General features: G+C 43.2%; 1 protein-coding gene across 1 annotated transcript in view; it reads left to right on the forward strand.

The window, feature by feature from the left end:
• ITPR2 (inositol 1,4,5-trisphosphate receptor type 2) overlaps positions 1–20031 on the forward strand; it is a 175652-nt gene that overhangs the window by 136500 nt on the left and 19121 nt on the right. The window contains exons 15-24 of the mRNA XM_032221897.1: positions 704–904; positions 2063–2173; positions 5248–5343; positions 6612–6728; positions 12317–12424; positions 13639–13831; positions 14506–14631; positions 15895–16070; positions 17266–17430; positions 18387–18582. Of these exons, the coding sequence (XP_032077788.1) occupies positions 704–904; positions 2063–2173; positions 5248–5343; positions 6612–6728; positions 12317–12424; positions 13639–13831; positions 14506–14631; positions 15895–16070; positions 17266–17430; positions 18387–18582 (1489 nt within the window). The remainder of the gene's footprint in view (positions 1–703; positions 905–2062; positions 2174–5247; positions 5344–6611; positions 6729–12316; positions 12425–13638; positions 13832–14505; positions 14632–15894; positions 16071–17265; positions 17431–18386; positions 18583–20031) is intronic.

The raw sequence follows: 20031 nt of genomic DNA on the forward strand, positions 1-20031 counted from the left end.
TGGAATTAGGGGAATAGGATAGAAAGGAAAAGAACAGAACAGAACAGAACAGAATAGAATAGAATAGAATAACAGAGTTGGAAGGGACCTTAGAGGTCTTGTAGTCCAACTACCTGCTTAGGCAGGAAATCCTACACTACTTCAGACAAATAATTGTCCAATCTCTTCTTGAAATCTTCCAGTGTTGGAGCATTCACAACTTCTGGAGGCAAGTTGTTCCACTGATTAATTGTTCTCATTGTCAGGAAATTTCTCCTTAGTTCTAAGTTGTTTCTCTCCTGGATTAGTTTTCACCCGTTGCTTCTTGTCCTGCCCTCAGGTGCCTTGGAGAATAGCTTGACTCCCTCTTCTTTGGGGCAGCCAGTCAAATATTAGAGCTATTATGTCACCCCTGGTCCTTCCTTCCATCAAATTAGACATTCCCAATTCCTTCCTATGTTTTAGCCTCCAGTCCCCTAATCATCTTTGTTGCTCTTCTCTGCACTCTTTCTAGAGTCTCCACATCTTTTGAGCATCCAGTTTTGGTCACCGCGTGACAAAAAAAGACGTTGAGTTCAAACTGAGTTAAAAGTAGGATACATCCCCTCCGAATCGTAATATTAGCAAAGTCTTTCAACCGTGGCTTAGCGTTATTTGCAATTTGAACCCTTGTCTAATTTTCATCGGTTTGTATGGCGGTTTGTTTTCTCCTCTTGTTTCCCAGAACTTTTTAAGAAACCAGAATAACAAGACGAACTACAACCTCGTTTGCGAGACACTTCAATTTTTGGATTGTATCTGCGGAAGTACCACAGGTGGGCTGGGACTTCTGGGCCTATACATCAAAGAAAAAAACGTTGCTTTGGTCAATCAAACCCTTGAAAGTTTGACCGAGTACTGCCAAGGCCCCTGCCATGAAAATCAGGTAGGTTTAGCCCCTCGGAAAGAATCTGGATCGAATGTGAATTCAGATTCCCTTTCTTCCATTCAAAAATCCCTAATTAATAACCTGGGGTTGAAAACCTTGGACTTTCTATTGTGGAAATTTATTCACCGTATTTTTAGGAGTATAAGACACTCCGAAGTATAAGACACACCTATCTTTTGGGGAGGAAAACAAGGGGGGGAAATCTGCCTCTGCGTCCCAGCAGTTTGCCTCCTTGCAACAAACAGCAAACAGTACAGAAAATATACACTGTTTGTAGTGTTATATTTCAGACTATCCTTGTACAGATGCTGTTAAAATTGATGTGCTTTCTGGATACGTTATTCTCTGCTATTTAAAAGAAGATGCAATAGCACTGGGCCTCTTCAGATCGAGCATTTATTTTAAAAAGCTTCTTGGTTTTGTTCAGCTGTCTAGAACAATAATAAAGCAGTCATTAAAAAATAAGTCTAATCATTCGAACATTCTATAGGCATTTATGGTTATTGACTAACCTCCTTGCAGCAAACAGCAAACAGCCTGATTAGCACAAGGAAAAAAAATCTCCCTCTGCCTCCCAGCAATTTGCCTCCTTGCACCAAACAGCCAGTTTCACTTTCAGTTTCAGCAGTGGCCTCCCGATGATCAGCTGTTTCAGGCTGCAGGGATTGCCATAGCCTATTGCAGCTTCCGCAAGCCCCATTTTCCCCATTTGCTGCAAGGAGGTAAATTGCTGGGATCAGAGGCCAAAGGGTGGGGGGCGGTGGGTAGGTGGGGCTACATTCAGTGTATAAGACGCACCCAAATTTTCACCCTCTTTTGGGGGGGAAGGGTGCGTCTTATACTCCAAAAAATACAGTGTTTGTGTGCCTGTCAAACTTGTACCAGATAACAAGATAACATAAACAACAAAGGAAGTAAATACAGATAAATGGGGACAGTATGCACCCCACTTTATGGACCTCTTAATAATGGGGTGAGGTCCACGGTAGACAGTTTGAGACTGAGGGTTTGAGGATGTAACAATGGAGTCGGGTAGAGCATTCCAGGCATTGTCCACTCTGTTGACCTTATTCATCTTTCGAAGAACGAGGAAGACACAATCCCTCGTGGGATGTGTTGTTATCTCAACTGTCCTTCTTCATTTGCCTTTTGTAGAGCTGCATAGCCATGCACGAGTCCAACGGCATTGACATCATCATCGCGCTGATCCTAAATGACATCAACCCCCTTGGAAAGTATCGGATGGACCTCGTGCTGCAGTTGAAGGTATGGAATCCTACCACGTGAGGGTTGTCCCCAGAGCCCTAACCTCTCTGGGTTCCCACAGTTGCTCTTAGAGATGGAGGGTAGAAGGACAGAAGAACCTCATCCATGGTGAGAAGAAGAGGTGCAGAGCCCTTGTCGCCTGCTCCTGGGAGCGTCAGACCAGCTGCCCTAATTTCTACTGTGCTGGTCCTAAAGACAAGAACCGAATGAATATTCTGTAGACCAGTAGAAATAACATTTCTATGAATGGAGGCAAATAGGAAGGTAGGATAATGTTATAGGATCCAATTTGGGTCGGTGAGCAGGTTTAATTTTCCGAGCTTTTAGACTCGTGCTGGAAACCCTCTTCAGAGAACTTCTCGCTTGATATAATCTGGTAGTGAGAAGGTGGCCTGAAGATGAGCCTGAAAGTTCAGAAGACTAAACTTCTAGTCCTGGGGACTGACCCCGATTGGATCCCGCGAGAATATTTGTAATTCAGGGTTGAAATGAGGGATCCTTGGTGCTCTCTGAACTTGGTGGTTTTCTTGCGAACGTTTGCCCTGCACTGATGATGTTAGCTAGTTGGGTAAAGAAGCATCTGCAAGAAGTTCTCCTCCTTCTCCTTTCTTCCTCCTCCTCCTCCTCCCTCCTCCTCTATCCTCTTCCTTTCCTCCTCTTCCTTTTCCTCCCTCCTCCTCCTCTCCTCCAATCCCATTCCCTTCTAGCACTGATGATGTTCCCTAGTTGGGTAAAGAAACATCTGCAAGAAGTTCTCCTCTTTCTCCTCCCTCCTTCTCTCCTCCTTTCCTCTTCCTCCTTCTCCTCCCTCCTCCTCCTCTCCTCCAATCCCATTCCCTTCTAGCACTGATGATGTTACCTAGTTGGGTAAAGAAACATCTGCAAGAAGTTCTCCTCCTTCTCCTCCCTCCTCCTCCTCTCCTCCTCCCCCTTCCCCTCCCTCCTCCTCTTCTCCTCCTCCTCCTTTCCTCCTCCCCCTTCTCCTCCCTCCTCCTCCTCTTCTCCAATCCCATTCTCTTCTAGCACTGATGATGTTCCCTAGTTGGGTAAAGAAACATCTGCAAGAAGTTCTCCTCCTTCTCCTCCCTCCTTCTCTCCTCCTTTCCTCCTCCTCCTCCTCCTCCCTCCTCCTCCTCTCCTCCTCCCCCTTCCCCTCCCTCCTCCTCCTCTCCTCTTCCTCCTTTCCTCCTCCCCCTTCTCCTCCCTCCTCCTCCTCTCCTCCAATCCCATTCCCTTCTAGCACTGATGATGTTCCCTAGTTTGGATAATGAAATGTCTGCAAGAAAATCATCAAGCCTAGAGAGCACCAAGGACCCCAGAGACATCCTCTCCCTCCTCCTTCTCTTCCTCTTCCTCTCCCTACAAACCCCCTTTCTTTCCAGCACTGATGATATTACCCAATTGGGTAATGATTGAGTCATAGCAACTGGACCTTTCCAATCTCTTCTTGAGAGCCTCCAGTGAGGGAGCATCCATACCTTCTGAAGGCAAAGATGTCCCACTAGTTAATTGTTCTCACCGTCAGGAAATTTCTCCTTATTTCTAGGTTGCTTCTGTCCTTGATTTTAGTTTGCAACCATTGTTTCTTGTCTTGCATCCCTCTCTCTTCTTTGTGGCAACTCTCAAATCCTGGAAGAATCCTATCATGTCTCCTTCACAGACAGTCCTCAACTTACAACCTTAATGGAGCCCGTCCATATAATGGTCTTAAGTTTTAATGGTCATAAAATGGGCTTGTCACTCCCAATTTTATAACCCCCCCCCCTTTTTTTTGGCATGATTGTAAACGCCACCATCATAAAACAAACCCCAACAGAATTATTCTTGTTGGGGATTTTACCAGAAACCTATACGAAATAAAATATAAATAAAATAAAATGCATATTTGATTATTAATGTAATAACTGCAGCTAGAATTCTTCTTGCACAAAATTTGAAAAGTGAAGCGATCCCTACGGATGAAAACGTGATTAAGAAAATATTAGAATGTGCAGAAATGAATAGATTAACACTTGCAATTAAAGAAAAGGAAGAAATCTGACTATTGCAGTATATGAGAGCTATTTTATCAGTGGTTAGAGGCTAAATATGAAAATTAGGAATGAAAGCAGAGAAGTAAATCAGGAAAATTGTGTTAACAAAGATAAATAAGTTAAGAAGGAGATTGCTATAATAGTATGTTATTAATAGTAATAGTATGTCCAGTCACACTTGGCTGATAAAGAATTCTATTCTGTTCTATTCTTTTTCTATACTCTGTTCTGTTCTTTTCTATTCTACTCTTTTCTATATTCTATTCTATTCTAGTCTGTTTTAATATTAACTTAAGAATAGATAAAATAATGAATATGGCTGTAATTTTAATTTCTATTAAAATAGAAAGCCCAGGTGGCGCAGTGGTTAAATGCAGCACTGCAGGCTACTTCAGCTGTCTGCAGTTCAGCAGTTCGGCTGTTCAAATCTCACCGGCTCAGGGTTGACTCAGCCTTCCATCCTTCCGAGGAGGGTAAAAATGAGGACCCGGATTGTTGTTGGGGCCAATATGCTGACTCTGTAAACCGCTTAGAGAGGGCTGAAAGGCCTATGAAGCGGTATATAAGTCTAACTGCTATTGCTATTGCTATTGCACAAAATATTTGTACCCAAACAATACACTGTTTAATGAAAGATGGCATGTTTGTATTAAAATTATACGTGTGTGTGTGTACATATACATACATACATGTATGTATGTATATATGTATATATGTATAAAAAAGTAAAAGTAAGTTTGTTAAGTCAATGCACGATATGGAAGCAGCCGCATGAAAAGGTTCTCTTTGCTGGCATCCAGCATGTATAAATATGTATTTATTTTTAATTAGTTCTGCGATCTGGTGATGAAGCCGTGATCTCACACATAAAGCAAAACATAGCAAAAAAAAAAATCCACTAAAAAAAAATTCAAGGGGTTTAAAAACCTTCTTCTCGTAAAGAAACCTGCGCCTTGCAACTTCAGTTAAAGCAGCCCGGAGGCTCATCGGTCCGTGAAATAGATTTTAACTCTTGTCTCGATCGGCTTTGCTATTTTTCAGAATAACGCCTCGAAGCTTTTGCTGGCTATCATGGAAAGCCGGCACGACAGCGAAAATGCAGAGCGTGTCCTTTTCAACATGAGACCGAAAGAGCTCGTAAGTATCTTTTTAGGTGGTTTTATAATTGAAACAGAGATGCGCGTGGCTCAGTGGCTAAGACGCTGAGCTTGTCGATCAGAAAGGTCGGCAGTTTGGTGGTTCGAATCCCCAGCACCGCATAATGGAGGGAGCTCCCGTGACTTGTCCCAGCTTCTGCCAACCTAGCAGTTCGAAAGCAGGTAAAAAATGCAAGTAGAAAAACAGGAACCACCTTTGGTGGGAAGGGAACAGCGTTCAGTGCTCCTTCGGCATTGAGTCATGCCGGCCACATGACCACAGAGACGTCTTCGGACAGCGCTGGCTCTTCGGCTTTGAAATGGAGATGAGCACCGCCCCCTAGAGTCGGGAATGACTAGCACGTATGTGCGAGGGGAACCTGTACCTTTACCTTATAATTGAAAACTGCAAAAAAAAGTTGTGCTAAGAAGCTGATTGTAACCCCCCATAAGGACTAGAATACAGGGGATTGTCAACCTACAACCCAACAATTGAGCCCCAAATTTATGGTTGCTAAGCGAGACCTTTGTTCAGTGAATTTTGACTCGTTTTAGGACCTCTCTTGCCGCCGTTGTTAAGTGCATCCCCGCAGCGGTTAAGTTAATATCCCAGTTGTGAAGTGAATCTGATTTCCTTGTTGACTCTGCTTGTCGGAAGGCTGCCTGGGGATGCCGCATCGGTCATAAATGCGAGTCAGTTGCCAAGGGTCTGAATTTTGATCAAGTGATCCCATAACCGACATAAGTGTGAAAAAACGGTCATAAATCACTTTTCTCAGGGCCGCTGTAACCAAACAAGCAAATTGTTCACCAAATAAACTGTTGCAAGTTGAAAGCCACCGATATAACTTAAATAAGATATATATGTTATTTGAAATGCAAAGAGGAATAACAGAGTCGGAAGGGACCTTGGAGGTCTTCTAGTCCAACCCCCTGCCCATGCAGGAAACCCTAATGGCTGTCCAATGTCTTCTTAAAAACCTCCAGTGATGGAGCCACCCACAGCTTCTGGTGGCGAGTCGTTCCACTGGTTAATCGTCCTCGCTGTCAGGAAATTTATCTTTATTTCCGTGTTGCTTCTCTCCTTGATTAGTTTCCATCCATTGCTTCTTGCAACGATGCCTTCATCCCTTCGTATGGTGAGATATAAAGAGATTATTTAATGGAGATTGGAGAAAAGCAGTAAGGCCATGCAGAGGGGTGTTACACGAAGCTAAGCAGGGCTTAAGAACTCATTCGATTTAATGATCAACTACATTTTGTTTTGAGGTGGATGTTATGAAGAACGCGTATAACCAAGGCCTTGACAGCGATCAAGAAGAGAATGGAGACGACAATATTTCACCCAAAGATGTTGGGCATAATATCTATATATTAGCTCATCAGGTATGTTGTTATCAAATATAGAGACCGCCCACCTCACTCAGAGCGGGCACCCGAAAAATATTAGATTGCAAATCTTTCTTTTAAAATATCAAAGCGGGCTATGCAATAGATGGATGGTCCTTTTATTTATTTATTTGTTGTTGTTCTGATTTCCTTCTCCTTTTCTCTCTCTCTCTCTCTTTCCTTTTTTCCTTTTTTTTCCCCCTCCTTCACTTTTTTTTATTGTCTCTTCAGGTTCAAAAGTTTTATTTCTTTTAAAACAAACATTTCATCATTCCTCAATCAGTAAGACATCAAAGTACAATTTTTCCTTTTAGATGGGTGACATGATTAGAAGTTAGGATAGGCTGAAGTAATTTTTTCCCCCCATAAAATTTGATACGATTAAAAGCGAGAATAAGTGATAGAAACAAGAGGAGGGGGGATATTAGCCCATACACTTTATAATAATAAAAGTAATAATAAGATACAACGTGGAATAATTGAACGATGATGGACCGTAATCTAATATAAATGTGTATTATTGCTAGAAATACACGAGTTGATTGAATGTAATAATTATGATTAATTTCATTAGTTTTATTTGTAGGTGTGACACACAGTTGTAACGCTGTTCACGCATTGATTTGACATATTTCTTGGGGGGGAAAACCCATTTAAAAATACTAGATTGCAATTGTTAACATTATTAGATTATAATCCTCTTAAATTTATTAGTAAAGTTAACAACGATGACAAATTATAATCAAATGCTTATATAAAGCCCAAGGAGATTATATAAATCATGTTTTGACATGAGGATAATTAATTCATTCCCAAGTTGTCTAAATGGCTCCTCAATTGTCAAAATTGAACCCTAAATCATATCCAAGCTGTTTTTTCCCCAGACCTAGCCCCAAAACCCATCTAAGTGAAGTTAAAATGTTTGTCGTCATATAAATAAATCTTAACATTTCCAGGTCTGTGCATTTTTTAAACAGAATGAATTTGGAGACAAATACTGTGCCGCTGGTCACATCTTTTGATCTTGAAAAGAGAGATTTATACCCCTTTCCTGAGTAAGCTTTGTTACGGATACGTGTCCAAAACTGCTTCCTTAAGTGATTTTTATCTCCTTCGCATTTCTTTTTCTGATTCCTGCTGTTCAGTTCTTCACAACTCACGTCCTCCACCCTGGGAACGTATCTTGGTAGCCGCACATCAATAAATCTCCCTCTTTCGATACATTTTTAGAACAGACTGGCTCCATTCAGCTGTTCTGACCCAGCCTTAGCAGGAGCAAGAAACAGACTCCTTGTCCCCAAAAATCCCTCTTTATTTACCTCTTGTGAATTAATTGCATCCACCCACTGAAACATTCAAGCGTAATAGTCCTTCAAAGAGTTAACCGTAGTAGCACTTTATCAGTTCCTTGTGTTGTAGGAAATGACAGGACACACAAGCCTGCTCTTCAGAGAAGGAAAAGTTTATTGGTGCAGGTTCATAGCAAAGAATAAATGGCCTGAACAGCGAGTGAAATTCAGGAACTTCCTTATATAGTTTATCACTTTCATCTAAAGCCATCTGTTAGTTTTGGAAACACCCCTCAAGATTTGCCCTTGAGTTAAAGAAAGTATAGGATGTCATAATACATGGGTCAGCTAACGGACATGCATAGCTCGTATTTTGAGGAACTAACGAACAGCCAGGCAAGCAGATGGGCTAAAATAGAAATACTTTACCTCAGCATATTTCATGTGCAGACTCCCTTCTAACCCATGTCTAACAGCACTATGTCCTAAAAGCAAATCTTGCAATTTCTATGTGAACAGTTAAAGCTTAATATCGTGAAACCCTAGTTTGGTTCAGGCTTGAGGCCTACTTTGGTTCAGCCTGCCACCTTACTTGCGATAATTGCAAGGCCAGGAGCTCCCAGCTGAAAGGCTTCAAATTAAGTTCTGGCAAGCAGTCTCCGTGGCGCGAAACACAATGAGCAAAATCTTCAGAAATATGAACTGTTGTCTCCTACGATCACCATTCCCCTTTCCTTCCATTTATTCCTTCCTACGTCAGGAATTAGGCTTTTAACCCTTGCTTCACTCTGCTCCGCTTTACCTCCCAACGGCCGATAAGAACTCACAGACCGGGCCTTCTCCGGGTGCCGTCGACCGGACAATGCCGGCTGGCGGCTCCTCGGAGGAGGGCCTTCTCTGTAGCTGCTCCGACCCTGTGGAACGACCTACCCGTAGAGATCCAGACCCTCCCCACTCTCTCAGCCTTCCGAAAAGCCACTAAAACGTGGCTATTCCGGCAGGCCTGGGGCTGTTGACTTCAGGAATGAGGTCCAGCCCCACCCAGATTGAGTGTACGGTGTGTTGTTTTAAATTGTTTCTTTTTAAATTGTTTCTTTATTTTTAACTCCTTATATTAACTTTTTCTGTAAGCCGTCCAGAGTCCTACGGGATTGGGCGGCATATAAATTTATTAAAAGTTAAAAAGTTAAAGTTAAAGTGCTCGAGTGATCCTAAAACGCCTAAAGTTAGACTAGATGAGGCACGTCGTTCTCCTGCCTCCTCCTGTAGAGGGCGCTTTTTTAAACAGTTAAGCACTAAGCAGAGTCATCCACGGTGACTCTGGCAGCAACTAGCTCAGCCTGACCTCAGTTCTTGCCTTTTTCCTTTTACATTTTTTTTCCTTTTCATGATGACAGTGGTGAGGCTCTGCCTTCCCTGCCTCCCCTGATTGCACATCCCTGTCCTCATCCAAGGGCCACGACATCAGCTAAGTCTGTAGGTCTTCGAAACTTACCACAGTGAATATAATTTGGCTTGGGGTTTTTCATTCAGGGAAATTAATAGATGGTAGTTGATTTCCAATCTCTTCGCTGATTAGAGGAGAAGCTAAAAAAAAAAACAACAGACACAAGTTCTTCTTTTTAGTCTTACGTGGGCCAACAAATTTATTTTAGAGACATCCAGCCTCTCAGTTTCAACAGCTGTTTAAAAGGCAGTAGCCCTTTGTACGTTTTTTTTTCAACGCAACATCCTTTCCTGTCATTACTTGTGGTTGAGCTTACGAGAAGCAGAGGAAATCACAGATCTTCCATGCATTGACAGATATAAATAGGTCCCAAGCTAGTATGGCAAATATGCCATTGTTGTTGTTAGTTGGGAAGTCATGTTCGACCCATTGCAACCCCATGGACCATGTTCCTCCAGGTCTTCCTGTCCTCTACCATCCCCTGGAGTCCATTGAAGCTCACGCCGACTGCTTTGGTGACTCCATCCAACCACCTCCTTCTCTGCCGTCCCCTTCTTCTTCTTTTGACCTCCATCGTTCCCAGCATGAGGCTCTTCTCCAGGGAGTCCTTCTTCCTTCTCCTTAGGTGGCCAAAGTACTTGAGATAGATAGATAGATAGATAGATAGATAGATAGATAGATAGATAGATAGATAGATAGATGATAGATAGATAGATAGATGTTGTGAGTTGCAAAGTCATGTCCAATCCATCGTGACCCCATGGACAACGTTCCTTCAGGCCTTCCTGTCCTCTACCATCCTCTGGAGTCTGCTGAAGCTCATGCCTACTGCTTCGGTGACTCCATCCAGCCACCTCCTTCTCTGCCGTCCCCTTCTTCTTCTTTTGACCTCCATCGTTCCCAGCATGAGGCTCTTCTCCAGGGAGTCCTTCTTCCTTCTCATCAGGTGGCCAAAGTCTTTGAGTTTCCTCTTCAGGATCTGGCCTTCTAAAGAGCAGCCAGGGTTGATCTCCTCTAGGACTGACCGGTTGGATGGCCTTGCAGTCCAAGGGACTCAATGCAGGAGTCTTCTTCTCCAGCACCAGAGTTCAAAGGCCTCCATTCTTTGGCCCTCAGCCTTCCTTATGGTCCAACCTTCACAGCCACCCATTGCAACTGGGAAAACCATCGCCTTGACTAGATGCACTTTTGATTGGCAGGGTGAAAAAATAAGACTTAAGATCTGGAGGAACATTGTCCCTGGGATTGCGATGCGTCGGACATGACTTCGCAACTAACAACAAAGATGTTGCCTTCAACAAACCTTTCAGAGAAATATCTCCACAGCATGGGATATGTTTGCTAAGAAAATGCCTTTTTCCCTTAAGGGAGCGAGAATGAATTGTCTTAGCAATGAATTTACACAGATTGCAGAAAGTACAATTAAGAAAGGGGTGGGAAATATTTAAACACCCCTTCCCCAGGAGACCTTCTTAAAGCAAGGATCGGTAGTTGGGCCACTCATTGCTAAAACCCAGTTTTCCTCGTAATTACTGATATGTAAATCTGTTTCGTGGTCTGATGAAAGCTTGCATAAGAGCCAAGGTGGCGCAGTGGTTAAATGCAGCACTGCAGGCTACTGCTAGATCAGCAGGTCAGCGGTTCAAATCTCACCGGCTCAGGGTTGACTCAGCCTTCCATCCTTCCGAGGTGGGTAAAATGAGGACCCAGATTGTTGGGGGCAATATGCTGACTCTCTGTAAACCGCTTAGAGAGGCCTGAAAGGCCTATGAAGCGGTATATAAGTCTACTGCTATTGCTATTGCTATTGCTATTGCATCCGCCTCAGTTAAAATTAGCTCCTTGAAAGGCGGGTTGGGGCTTCGTTGGAAACCCACAACTGCTTGAATGACTCCCTCTTGAACATCTCATGCGCTTGGCCACCTTCGTCTGCGCTGATTAAATTCTTGACGTCTATCATATCGCTGTCACTTGTCACAATCCGCTGGATGAAACAAGATAATGGGGTTAGGGTGACAGCCGCTAATTGGGCATCAGCAGGAAATTGGAAAGAGGGGTTTGCCTCGGCTTGCCAACGCTGAAACGGGTGGACAGAATATTTCGTTAACCACCTCGTTGCGGGTGAAAATGGCAATGTGGGTTCCCTTCCAGCTGCTGATCTCGTGAGGTGGATGAAGCAGGGAATCCATCCTGCAACATGAGCTCCAGAATGATTAAGGGACTGTGAAAGGGGGAGCCTGGGGTCTTTTGCATGGGGTGAAACTGAGAAAAAAGACAGCTACAAAAATATTTTTGGAGTCACAGAAGGAATAAAAAGCCACTTTCCCAACTGAAATGCAGCAGATGCTAGATATTCTGACTGAGGATTCCCGAGAGCCTGAAGCAAACTCCTTGTCCCGCCAAAAACCCTTGTGAATTCTGCTCTTTCACATCCAGCAAAGTCTTTCAAGGGAGGATTTACAGTCACAGACCTTAGCTTGGAGAGCTGCCAGGCCAAGATCTGAAAAACCTGGCCAGGAGCCTCGGAGAGTCACGAACCAAATAATCGAACTAATTGTCTCCTGCAAACTCCACTCCCCTTTCGCTCCTCTTTTATCCCCTCTGGGAGGGGCCATTCACCATCCACCTGTGGCCTTCCTCCCAAGTCCACCCCTGTTCTTTAGCTGCTCCCTTCGTCTGGCAACTCTGCGCATGCGCACACTGGGAACAGGCTCCAGCTGTTCTTCTGCCTCACTGACTCCGAAGCTCCTAGCTTTGCTGGCCACTGGCGGGCCACAACAACCTTTTGCCTTTTAGCTACAAGCTACCCAGATGGCATTTCTAACATTTCCCCCTCCGTTTACTTCCAGTTGTCCCGTCACAATAAAGTATTGCAACACATACTGAAACCTGGGGCAGATCCAGAAGAAGGAGATGAAGCTTTGAAGTATTACGCCAACCACACCGCTCAAATTGAGGTAAAAACTTCCTCGCTGAGCTGAGAATATTCGAAGGCTTCTGTGCTACGTCCCGTCCCACAGAGGACCCCTTCTGCTGATCTCTACTTGAAATACGAGATTTCTTGAAATAAGAGAGTTCTTGGTGGAATCTTCTTCCTGTCGCTTGGTGACTGTCACCAGGAAGGCGCAGAGAGCAAGCTGTGGGTTATGCCAAGGGGTACCTACATGAGGAAAGCCTCAGGTTTCCTACCGAATTTTGCTCAGGGAATGGCTGAGGGCTATTTGATTACCAATTCAGTCATAAGTAATGTTTATCCCCTAAAAAATTGGAAAGCTGAATGTCTCCTAGATCTTAATGTTACTGCTTTCTTCATGGCATCACAACGTTCAGCTGTTCATGAAGAAGTTCACTTCTGAAGTTGACCGGCATTGTATATTGGGCAAGCAGGCATATGGATGGATGGTTGGGATGGATGGATGGATGGATGGATGGATGGATGGATGGATTGGATGGATAGGATGGATGGATAGGATGGATGGATGGATAGGATGGATGGATGGATGGATTGATAGATGGATAGATAGGATGGATGGACGGATGGACGGATAGATGGATAGATAGGATGGATGGAATGGGATGGATGGACACACTGACTGACTGGTTGACTGACTGACTGACTGACTGACTGACTAACAGATTAGACAGACAGACAGATATATTTGAGGGATAGAGGGACAGATGATTGATAGGTGATAGATAGATGATGGATGGAGAGAGAGACAGACAGACAGATGAAAAGGGATAGAAGATAGAGAGACAGACAGACTGATAGATTAGACAGACAGATATATTTGAGGGTAGAGAGACAGTTGATTGATAGGTGATAGATAGATGATAGATAGATAGATACACAGACAGACAGATTAAAGGGATAGAAGAGAGAGAGAGAGAGACAGATAGATAGATTTGAGTTATAGAGAGACAGATGAGTGATAGGAGATGATAGATGGAGAGATAGACAGACAGACAGACAGACAGACAGACACTGCCCCCTAGAGTCAGGAACAACTAGCACACATATGCGGGGGAACCGTTACCTTTGCCTTTAGCCTGTCTGGAACAGGCATTCATGTTGAAGAGAAGCGGTAAAATCCGTCACCTTTTGCTGTGCTAAACACAAAGCCATAACTTACGTTGACATCCCAACCAAGCGAGTGACGTGTCTTTGCAGATTGTCCGCCACGACCGAACCATGGAGCAAATAGTCTTTCCCGTGCCAAACGTCTGTGAATTCCTCACTCATGAATCAAAATGCCGGGTATTCAATACCACGGAAAGAGACGAGCAAGGGAGCAAAGTCAATGACTTTTTCCAACAGACGGAAGATCTGTATAACGAAATGAAGTGGCAGAGGAAAATTAGGAGTGAGTACGGTGTTTGTGACAATTTGTCTGTCTGGTGGTTACTCGGAAGAGATTTTAAGTCAAGTCTCTAACTTTGGGGCAAGTTCTGTTGTAAAGGTTCTGCTTTGTCCATGTAGCTTCTTTCTTTCTTTCTTTCTTTCTTTCTTTCTTTCTTTCTTTCTTTCTTTCTTTCTTTCTTTCTTTCTTTCTTTCTTTCTTTCTTTCTTTCCTTCCTTCCTTCCTTCTTTCTTCTTCTTCTTCTTCTCCTCCTCCTCCTCCTCCTCCTTCTTAATACAAATGGTTATCCAACATCTTCTTAAAAATTCCCACTGGAGGCAAGTTGTTCCACTGATTAATTGTTCTGTCAGGAAATTTCTCCTCAGTTCTAAGTTGCTTCTCTCCTTGATTAGTTTCCACCCATTGCTTCTTGTTCTACCCTCAGGTGCTTTGGAGAATAGCTTGACTCCCTCTTCTTTGTGGCAGCCCCTGAGATATTGGAAGACTGCCATCATGTCTCCCCTAGTCCTTCTTTTCATTAAACTAGACATACCCAGTTCCTGCAACCGTTCTTAATTATGTTTTAGCCTCCAGTCCCCTCATCCTCTTTGTTGCTCTTCTCTGCACTTTTTTCTAGAGAACATCTAGAACAATTTTTCCTCGAGATGAACAATAATTGTTCGTCCTTTGCTTCCTAGATAATCCAGTGTTATTTTGGTTCTCTCGGCAAATTTCTCTCTGGGGAAGCATATCGTTCAATCTGGCCGTTTTCATTAATCTAGCGGTGGCCCTCTTCTACCCGTTCGGAGATGATGGGGACGAAGGTATGTTGATTAGGTTATGAACGTTACAAAACTCAGAACGTTACAAAACTTTGCTCGCGATAGTAAAAATAACCAGGCTATTCGTCTCATGCAGCATCCACCGACGGTAAGATTTTTGTGTTAAATATTATGTTTTAACAAGAAAGAAATTAAGGGAGACCAGTAATAGAGGGGTAGATCTATTTATATATCTATGAAATATAAAAATATAGGCCTTGCTATTTACCTGGGAGCCAAACTGGGGCACGCGGGGACTCCTGGAAGGAGCAGGGCAGGGCCAGCCAGGAATTTAACAATCAGTTCACCCGAACCGGCTGAATCCTACCACTGCATGTATTCAATTAGCACACCTCTCGCATCAATGCAAACATTATTTAATGTGTTTTTATTCATAAAATTAATATTTTATCGCCTTCAGCAAGCCAATTTCAACCCTGTGTAAAATATTCCATCATTCGACCCTATTCGCTTTACGTACACCTCGTCTAAATCTGGGTTTCCCAACCTTACCAACTTTAAGACATGCGGACTTCAATTCCCAGAATCCCACCGCTGGCTGGGGAATTCTGGGAGTTGAAGTCCTCATGTCCTTAATTATAGGAGCTGATTGGTCAGGCCACAAATAGGGATTAGGTGATCTTGGTTTGGTGGCGCCATTTTATATATATATATACCCTGGTTGCCAAGCGCCCAAATTTTTATCATGTGACTGTGGAAATGCTGCAGTGGTCATAACTGAGAGGATCTGCCATAAGTCCCTTTTTTTAGTGCCCTTCTAGCTTTGAACAATTGCTAAACAAATTTTTACAATTCAAGGAGCCACCTGTAAGGTTTTTACTTAAGAATTCACCAAACCAACCACAGTTAACAATTGAATTATTCCTTTTTTTTCTATTGGAAGTTTTTCAATTCTATTTACATCCTTGTAGAAGGCAAGAAAAATATCAATGGGATCCTGACTGATTTAATTCAGGGATCTAGTTCTTATATTGTGGTGTGGTGGCCTAGAGGTGGCGCTCTCGCCTCACAATCAGGAGGCTCTGAGTTCGATCCTAGGTAGAGGCAAAATATTTCTCTCTCTGGGCACAATAAGAAATATATCTGCTGAACAAAACTCTGCATTGGCAACAGGGAAAGGCATCCGGCCAGTTTTCCAACCTCCACCCCGCAAGGGATTATGGGGTTGTTAAAAGAAAATGTTGCTGATAATGATGATCTAGTTCTTTTATCCTAAAATATAACGATGTTTCTTCTTCCATCTAGGCACTCTCTCTCCGTTATTTTCCATTCTCCTCTGGGTCGCTGTGGCCGTCTGCACGTCCCTCCTTTTCTTTTTCCCCAAACCAGTTGGAATCCGGCCATTTTTGGTCTCGGTCATGCTCAGGTCTATATATACGATTGGTCTCGGGCCTACGCTGATTCTCCTGGGTGCCGCTAACGTAAGTCTTTGAAAACTCATCCCGCAATCCATCTACCGTATTTTTCAGACTATAAGACGCACCAAGATTTTGAAGAGGCATTTTTAAAAAATTTTTTTTGCAATAGCAATAGCAGTTAGACTTATATACCGCTTCATAGGGCTTTCAGCCCTCTCTAAGTGGTTTACAGAGTCAGCATATCGCCCCCACAGTCTGGGTCCTCATTTTACCCACCTCGGAAGGATGGAAGGCTGAGTCAACCTTGAGCCGGTGAGATTTGAACCGCTCAACTGCAGACAACAGTCAGCTGAAGTGGCTGCAGTGGCTGCAGTACAGCACTCTAACCACTGCGCCACCTCGGCTCTTCTACTGACCTCCCAAAACGGGCCTTTTTTCCCCCAAAAAAGGACATGAATAGCCTTTAGGAGGCTTCCAGAGTGCTTCTGGGGGCTGGGGGGCAAAATTGAGCAAAAAACGGCCTGTTTTTCACTCATTTCTGCCCTCCCCAGCCCCCCAGGAGCACTCTGGAAGCCTCCTAAAGGCTATGCACAGCCATTTTTGCAAAGAGGGTGGGGTTTCATGAGGCCAAAAATGCTGTATTCAGTGTATAATTCTATCTATCCATCCCATCCATCCATATCAATCAATCCAATCAATCAATCTATCATCCATCCATCCACGCATCCACACACCCACCCACCCACCCACCCATCCATACCTACCTACCTACCTACCTACCTACCTACCTACCTACCTACCTACCTACCTATCTATCTACCTACCTACCTAGCTATCTACCTACCTACCTACCTAGCTATCTACCTAGCTATCTATCTATTCTATCTACCATCCATCCATCCATTGATCCATCCATCCATCTCAATCTACCTACCTTCCTTCCTTCCGTCTATTAAATTTCCACACTGCCCGTCATCTCATAGCCTAACTAACTTCGTTATTCACAAAGCACTCCGTCCCGTTATGTCCCGTTAATAAAAATTATAACTTGGTCCCCTTGTTTCTGTTGGCCCCGCCTATCCAAAGGCTCTTTAATTCTATAGAAACATAACTTCGTTTAGAAATTCTTAGCACCCACCTGGGACACAGGTTCACAGAAGACCAACGAAAACAATAGGGATAGCATTGTAAGGGACATTGTCTCCACTGCTTCTCTCCACCTTTGTTAATAACATTGCATTTTCATTTTTGGCTGCAGCTTTGCAACAAGATTGTATTTTTGGTGAGCTTTGTTGGCAATCGTGGGACGTTCACCCGCGGCTACCGAGCGGTCATCATGGATATGGCGTTTCTCTACCACGTGGCTTACGTTCTCGTCTGTATGTTGGGCCTCTGCGTGCACGAATTTTTTTACAGCTTCTTGGTGAGTACGTTTGTTTTCTATCCCTTGCCAAAGAAGAAAATCTTTGCTTTTCTTTAAAATTCTGCCATGCGTTACAGGTGGAAGCGGGATTCTCGCTGCTAAGCGAGGCAGTTGTTCAGCGAAAGGCTTCACCAGTTTTGCCAGGGGTTGATAAGCAAACCATGTGGTCATTTGATCATTAAGTGAATCTGCCTCTTTTTTTTCCCCAATATATTTTTATTATTTTTACATTTAAAACAATGCAGTACCGCGAAGTCAGAGTGACTATACATTCACATTATATACAGCTAGTCACAATTATTGACAATTAGCCTACTTAATACATTATCCATCCTTCTGTCCAATCACAGCATATACAGTTTGTTCCAGTCTTGTCACCTTGTCTTATACCAGTCATAAAATCTGTTCCAGGCTTCAAAATATTCTGATTCGTCTTTATTTTTAAGTTCAAGAGTGAGCCTATCTGTTTCCGCGCAGGCCAACACTTTTCTGATTATATCTAGCTCTGGTGGTGTGTTTTCTTTTTTCCAGTATTGTGCATAAGTTACGCGCGCCACAATTAGTACATGTATAATTAAAGAAAGTGTATATTTCTTAAACCCCTCCGGTATTATACCTAGGAGAAAAATTTCCAGTTTAAACAAGATTTGGTCTCCCACCATTTGTTCTAACCACGATTGGATCATTTTCCAATAATTTTTTGCCTCATTGCACGCCCACCACATATGATAAAAAGTGCCTGGTGTTTTTTTTTACACTTCCAACAATTTTGCTGTCCTCAAAAGAGTCTTTTAAATGTAGATGGACTGCTGAATCTTGCCTGTTGTTGCGCCACGCATTTCATTCATTTATTAATGAAATGGATGAAATGAAATGCATTTGTGAAGTGACTGTTTTGGGTATGTGATTTATGAGATCAATCGCCTTCCTTCTTGTTTCTTGATTCTCTTCTCCAGTTATTTGACTTGGTTTACCGGGAGGAGACCTTGCTCAACGTCATCAAAAGCGTCACGCGGAACGGGAGGTCCATTATCCTGACAGCTGTCCTAGCTCTCATCCTGGTCTACCTCTTCTCCATTGTGGGCTTCCTGTTTCTGAAGGATGACTTCATTATGGACGTGGAGAGGTTGAAAAATAAAACATCCCTTACAAGTACGGTTTCTTGGCATGTTCCAACATTTCAACCAATTCTATTTTGTGTTCCCGCCGAGGCTTCCCGAGAGCGTGAAGCAAACTCCTGGTCCCGACAAAAAAAAAACCTTTTATTAATTTACTGTGAATTCTGCTCATTCACATCCAGCAAAGTCTTTCAAGGGAGGATTTACAGTCACAGACTTTATCTGGCTTGGAGAGCTGCCAGGCCGAGATCTGCAGAACTTGGCCAGGAGCCTCGGAGAGTCACGAACCAATTAAGCGAACTTTTTGTCTCCTGCAAACTCCACTCCCCTTTCGCTCCTCTTTTACTTCCTCTGGGAGGGGCCATTCACCGTCCACCTGTGGCCTTACTCCCAAGTCAACCTCTCTTCTTTAGCTGTTCCCTTCGTCTGGCAGCTCTGCGCATGCGCACACTGGGAACAGGCTTGGACTGGTAGTGGAATTTAGGTCTGGGTCGCAGAACTGGCTCGGCCTACCCCGCCCCCCAACCAGTTCCCTTGCTGCTGCTCGGCCGCTGCCATTTTGGTTTTCAGTGACTGTGGATGTGGAGTTCACTTTGCATTCGCAAAGAACAATTTACATTGAACAGTGCACACACAGGCAAAGCGAGAACACACATTGTGAACTGTTAGTAAAACTAGCAGCAACGCACACTCCTGCCCCGGTTGTAAGTTGAGGACCATCCATAATTATTTTCAAAAACGGAATGGTTACCATTGTCAACCCCATAAGAATGTTCCATGACTGTTTCTAGAATTAATTGCCAGATTAAGTCCCACACACCCTTCACGGCAACCGAGATAAATCCTATATAATGCTCTCGGCCCAAGAAGTGTTTCCTGCAATAAACCTGATGCATATCTTGCTTATTCGGGTTGGAAAAGCAGACTTAATATTTTATTCCACGCCACACAAATTTGCAAAGGAGCATCCAATAGCATTTTCGACCTTGGAAAGGTTTAAATATTCACAGTTCAGAAGAGTAGCATGCAAACACGATGTCCTTCCTGTCAGCCTTTTTGAAAGGAATACTATGCTTTAAATAAACCGATTTATTATTCTAATATTTGACAGTTTGTAGCTCTGAATAATTATCCCCCTTAAGCTGATAAAGTGATTTGACGTGAGTTCTTTTATTTAGGCAGAAAATGCAATGAAAGCCTGTGATGTGATGTTAATATGAAACACCGATGTTTTTATTTTGATTGCAACTTTATGCTTCAGTAGAATTTTGATTTAATTCTGTTGTCTCCTTTGGTGGAAACTGAACTGCCGATTTCCCCTCTGCCAGAACAAATACTCAAAAGATTTTAAAATTCAATTCGTTTTTTTTTATTGTTGAATACTTGGATTTCAAGCTCCTAGCTTTAAGAAGGAATACATATTTGGGAGATCTATGTGCAGGTGTTATTTAAATATCTTTGCTACTAGGTAAATAAAAAAATG

Source organism: Thamnophis elegans, chromosome 7 (assembly GCF_009769535.1).
Source record: "Thamnophis elegans isolate rThaEle1 chromosome 7, rThaEle1.pri, whole genome shotgun sequence".
Taxonomy (NCBI): Eukaryota; Metazoa; Chordata; class Lepidosauria; order Squamata; family Colubridae; genus Thamnophis; species Thamnophis elegans.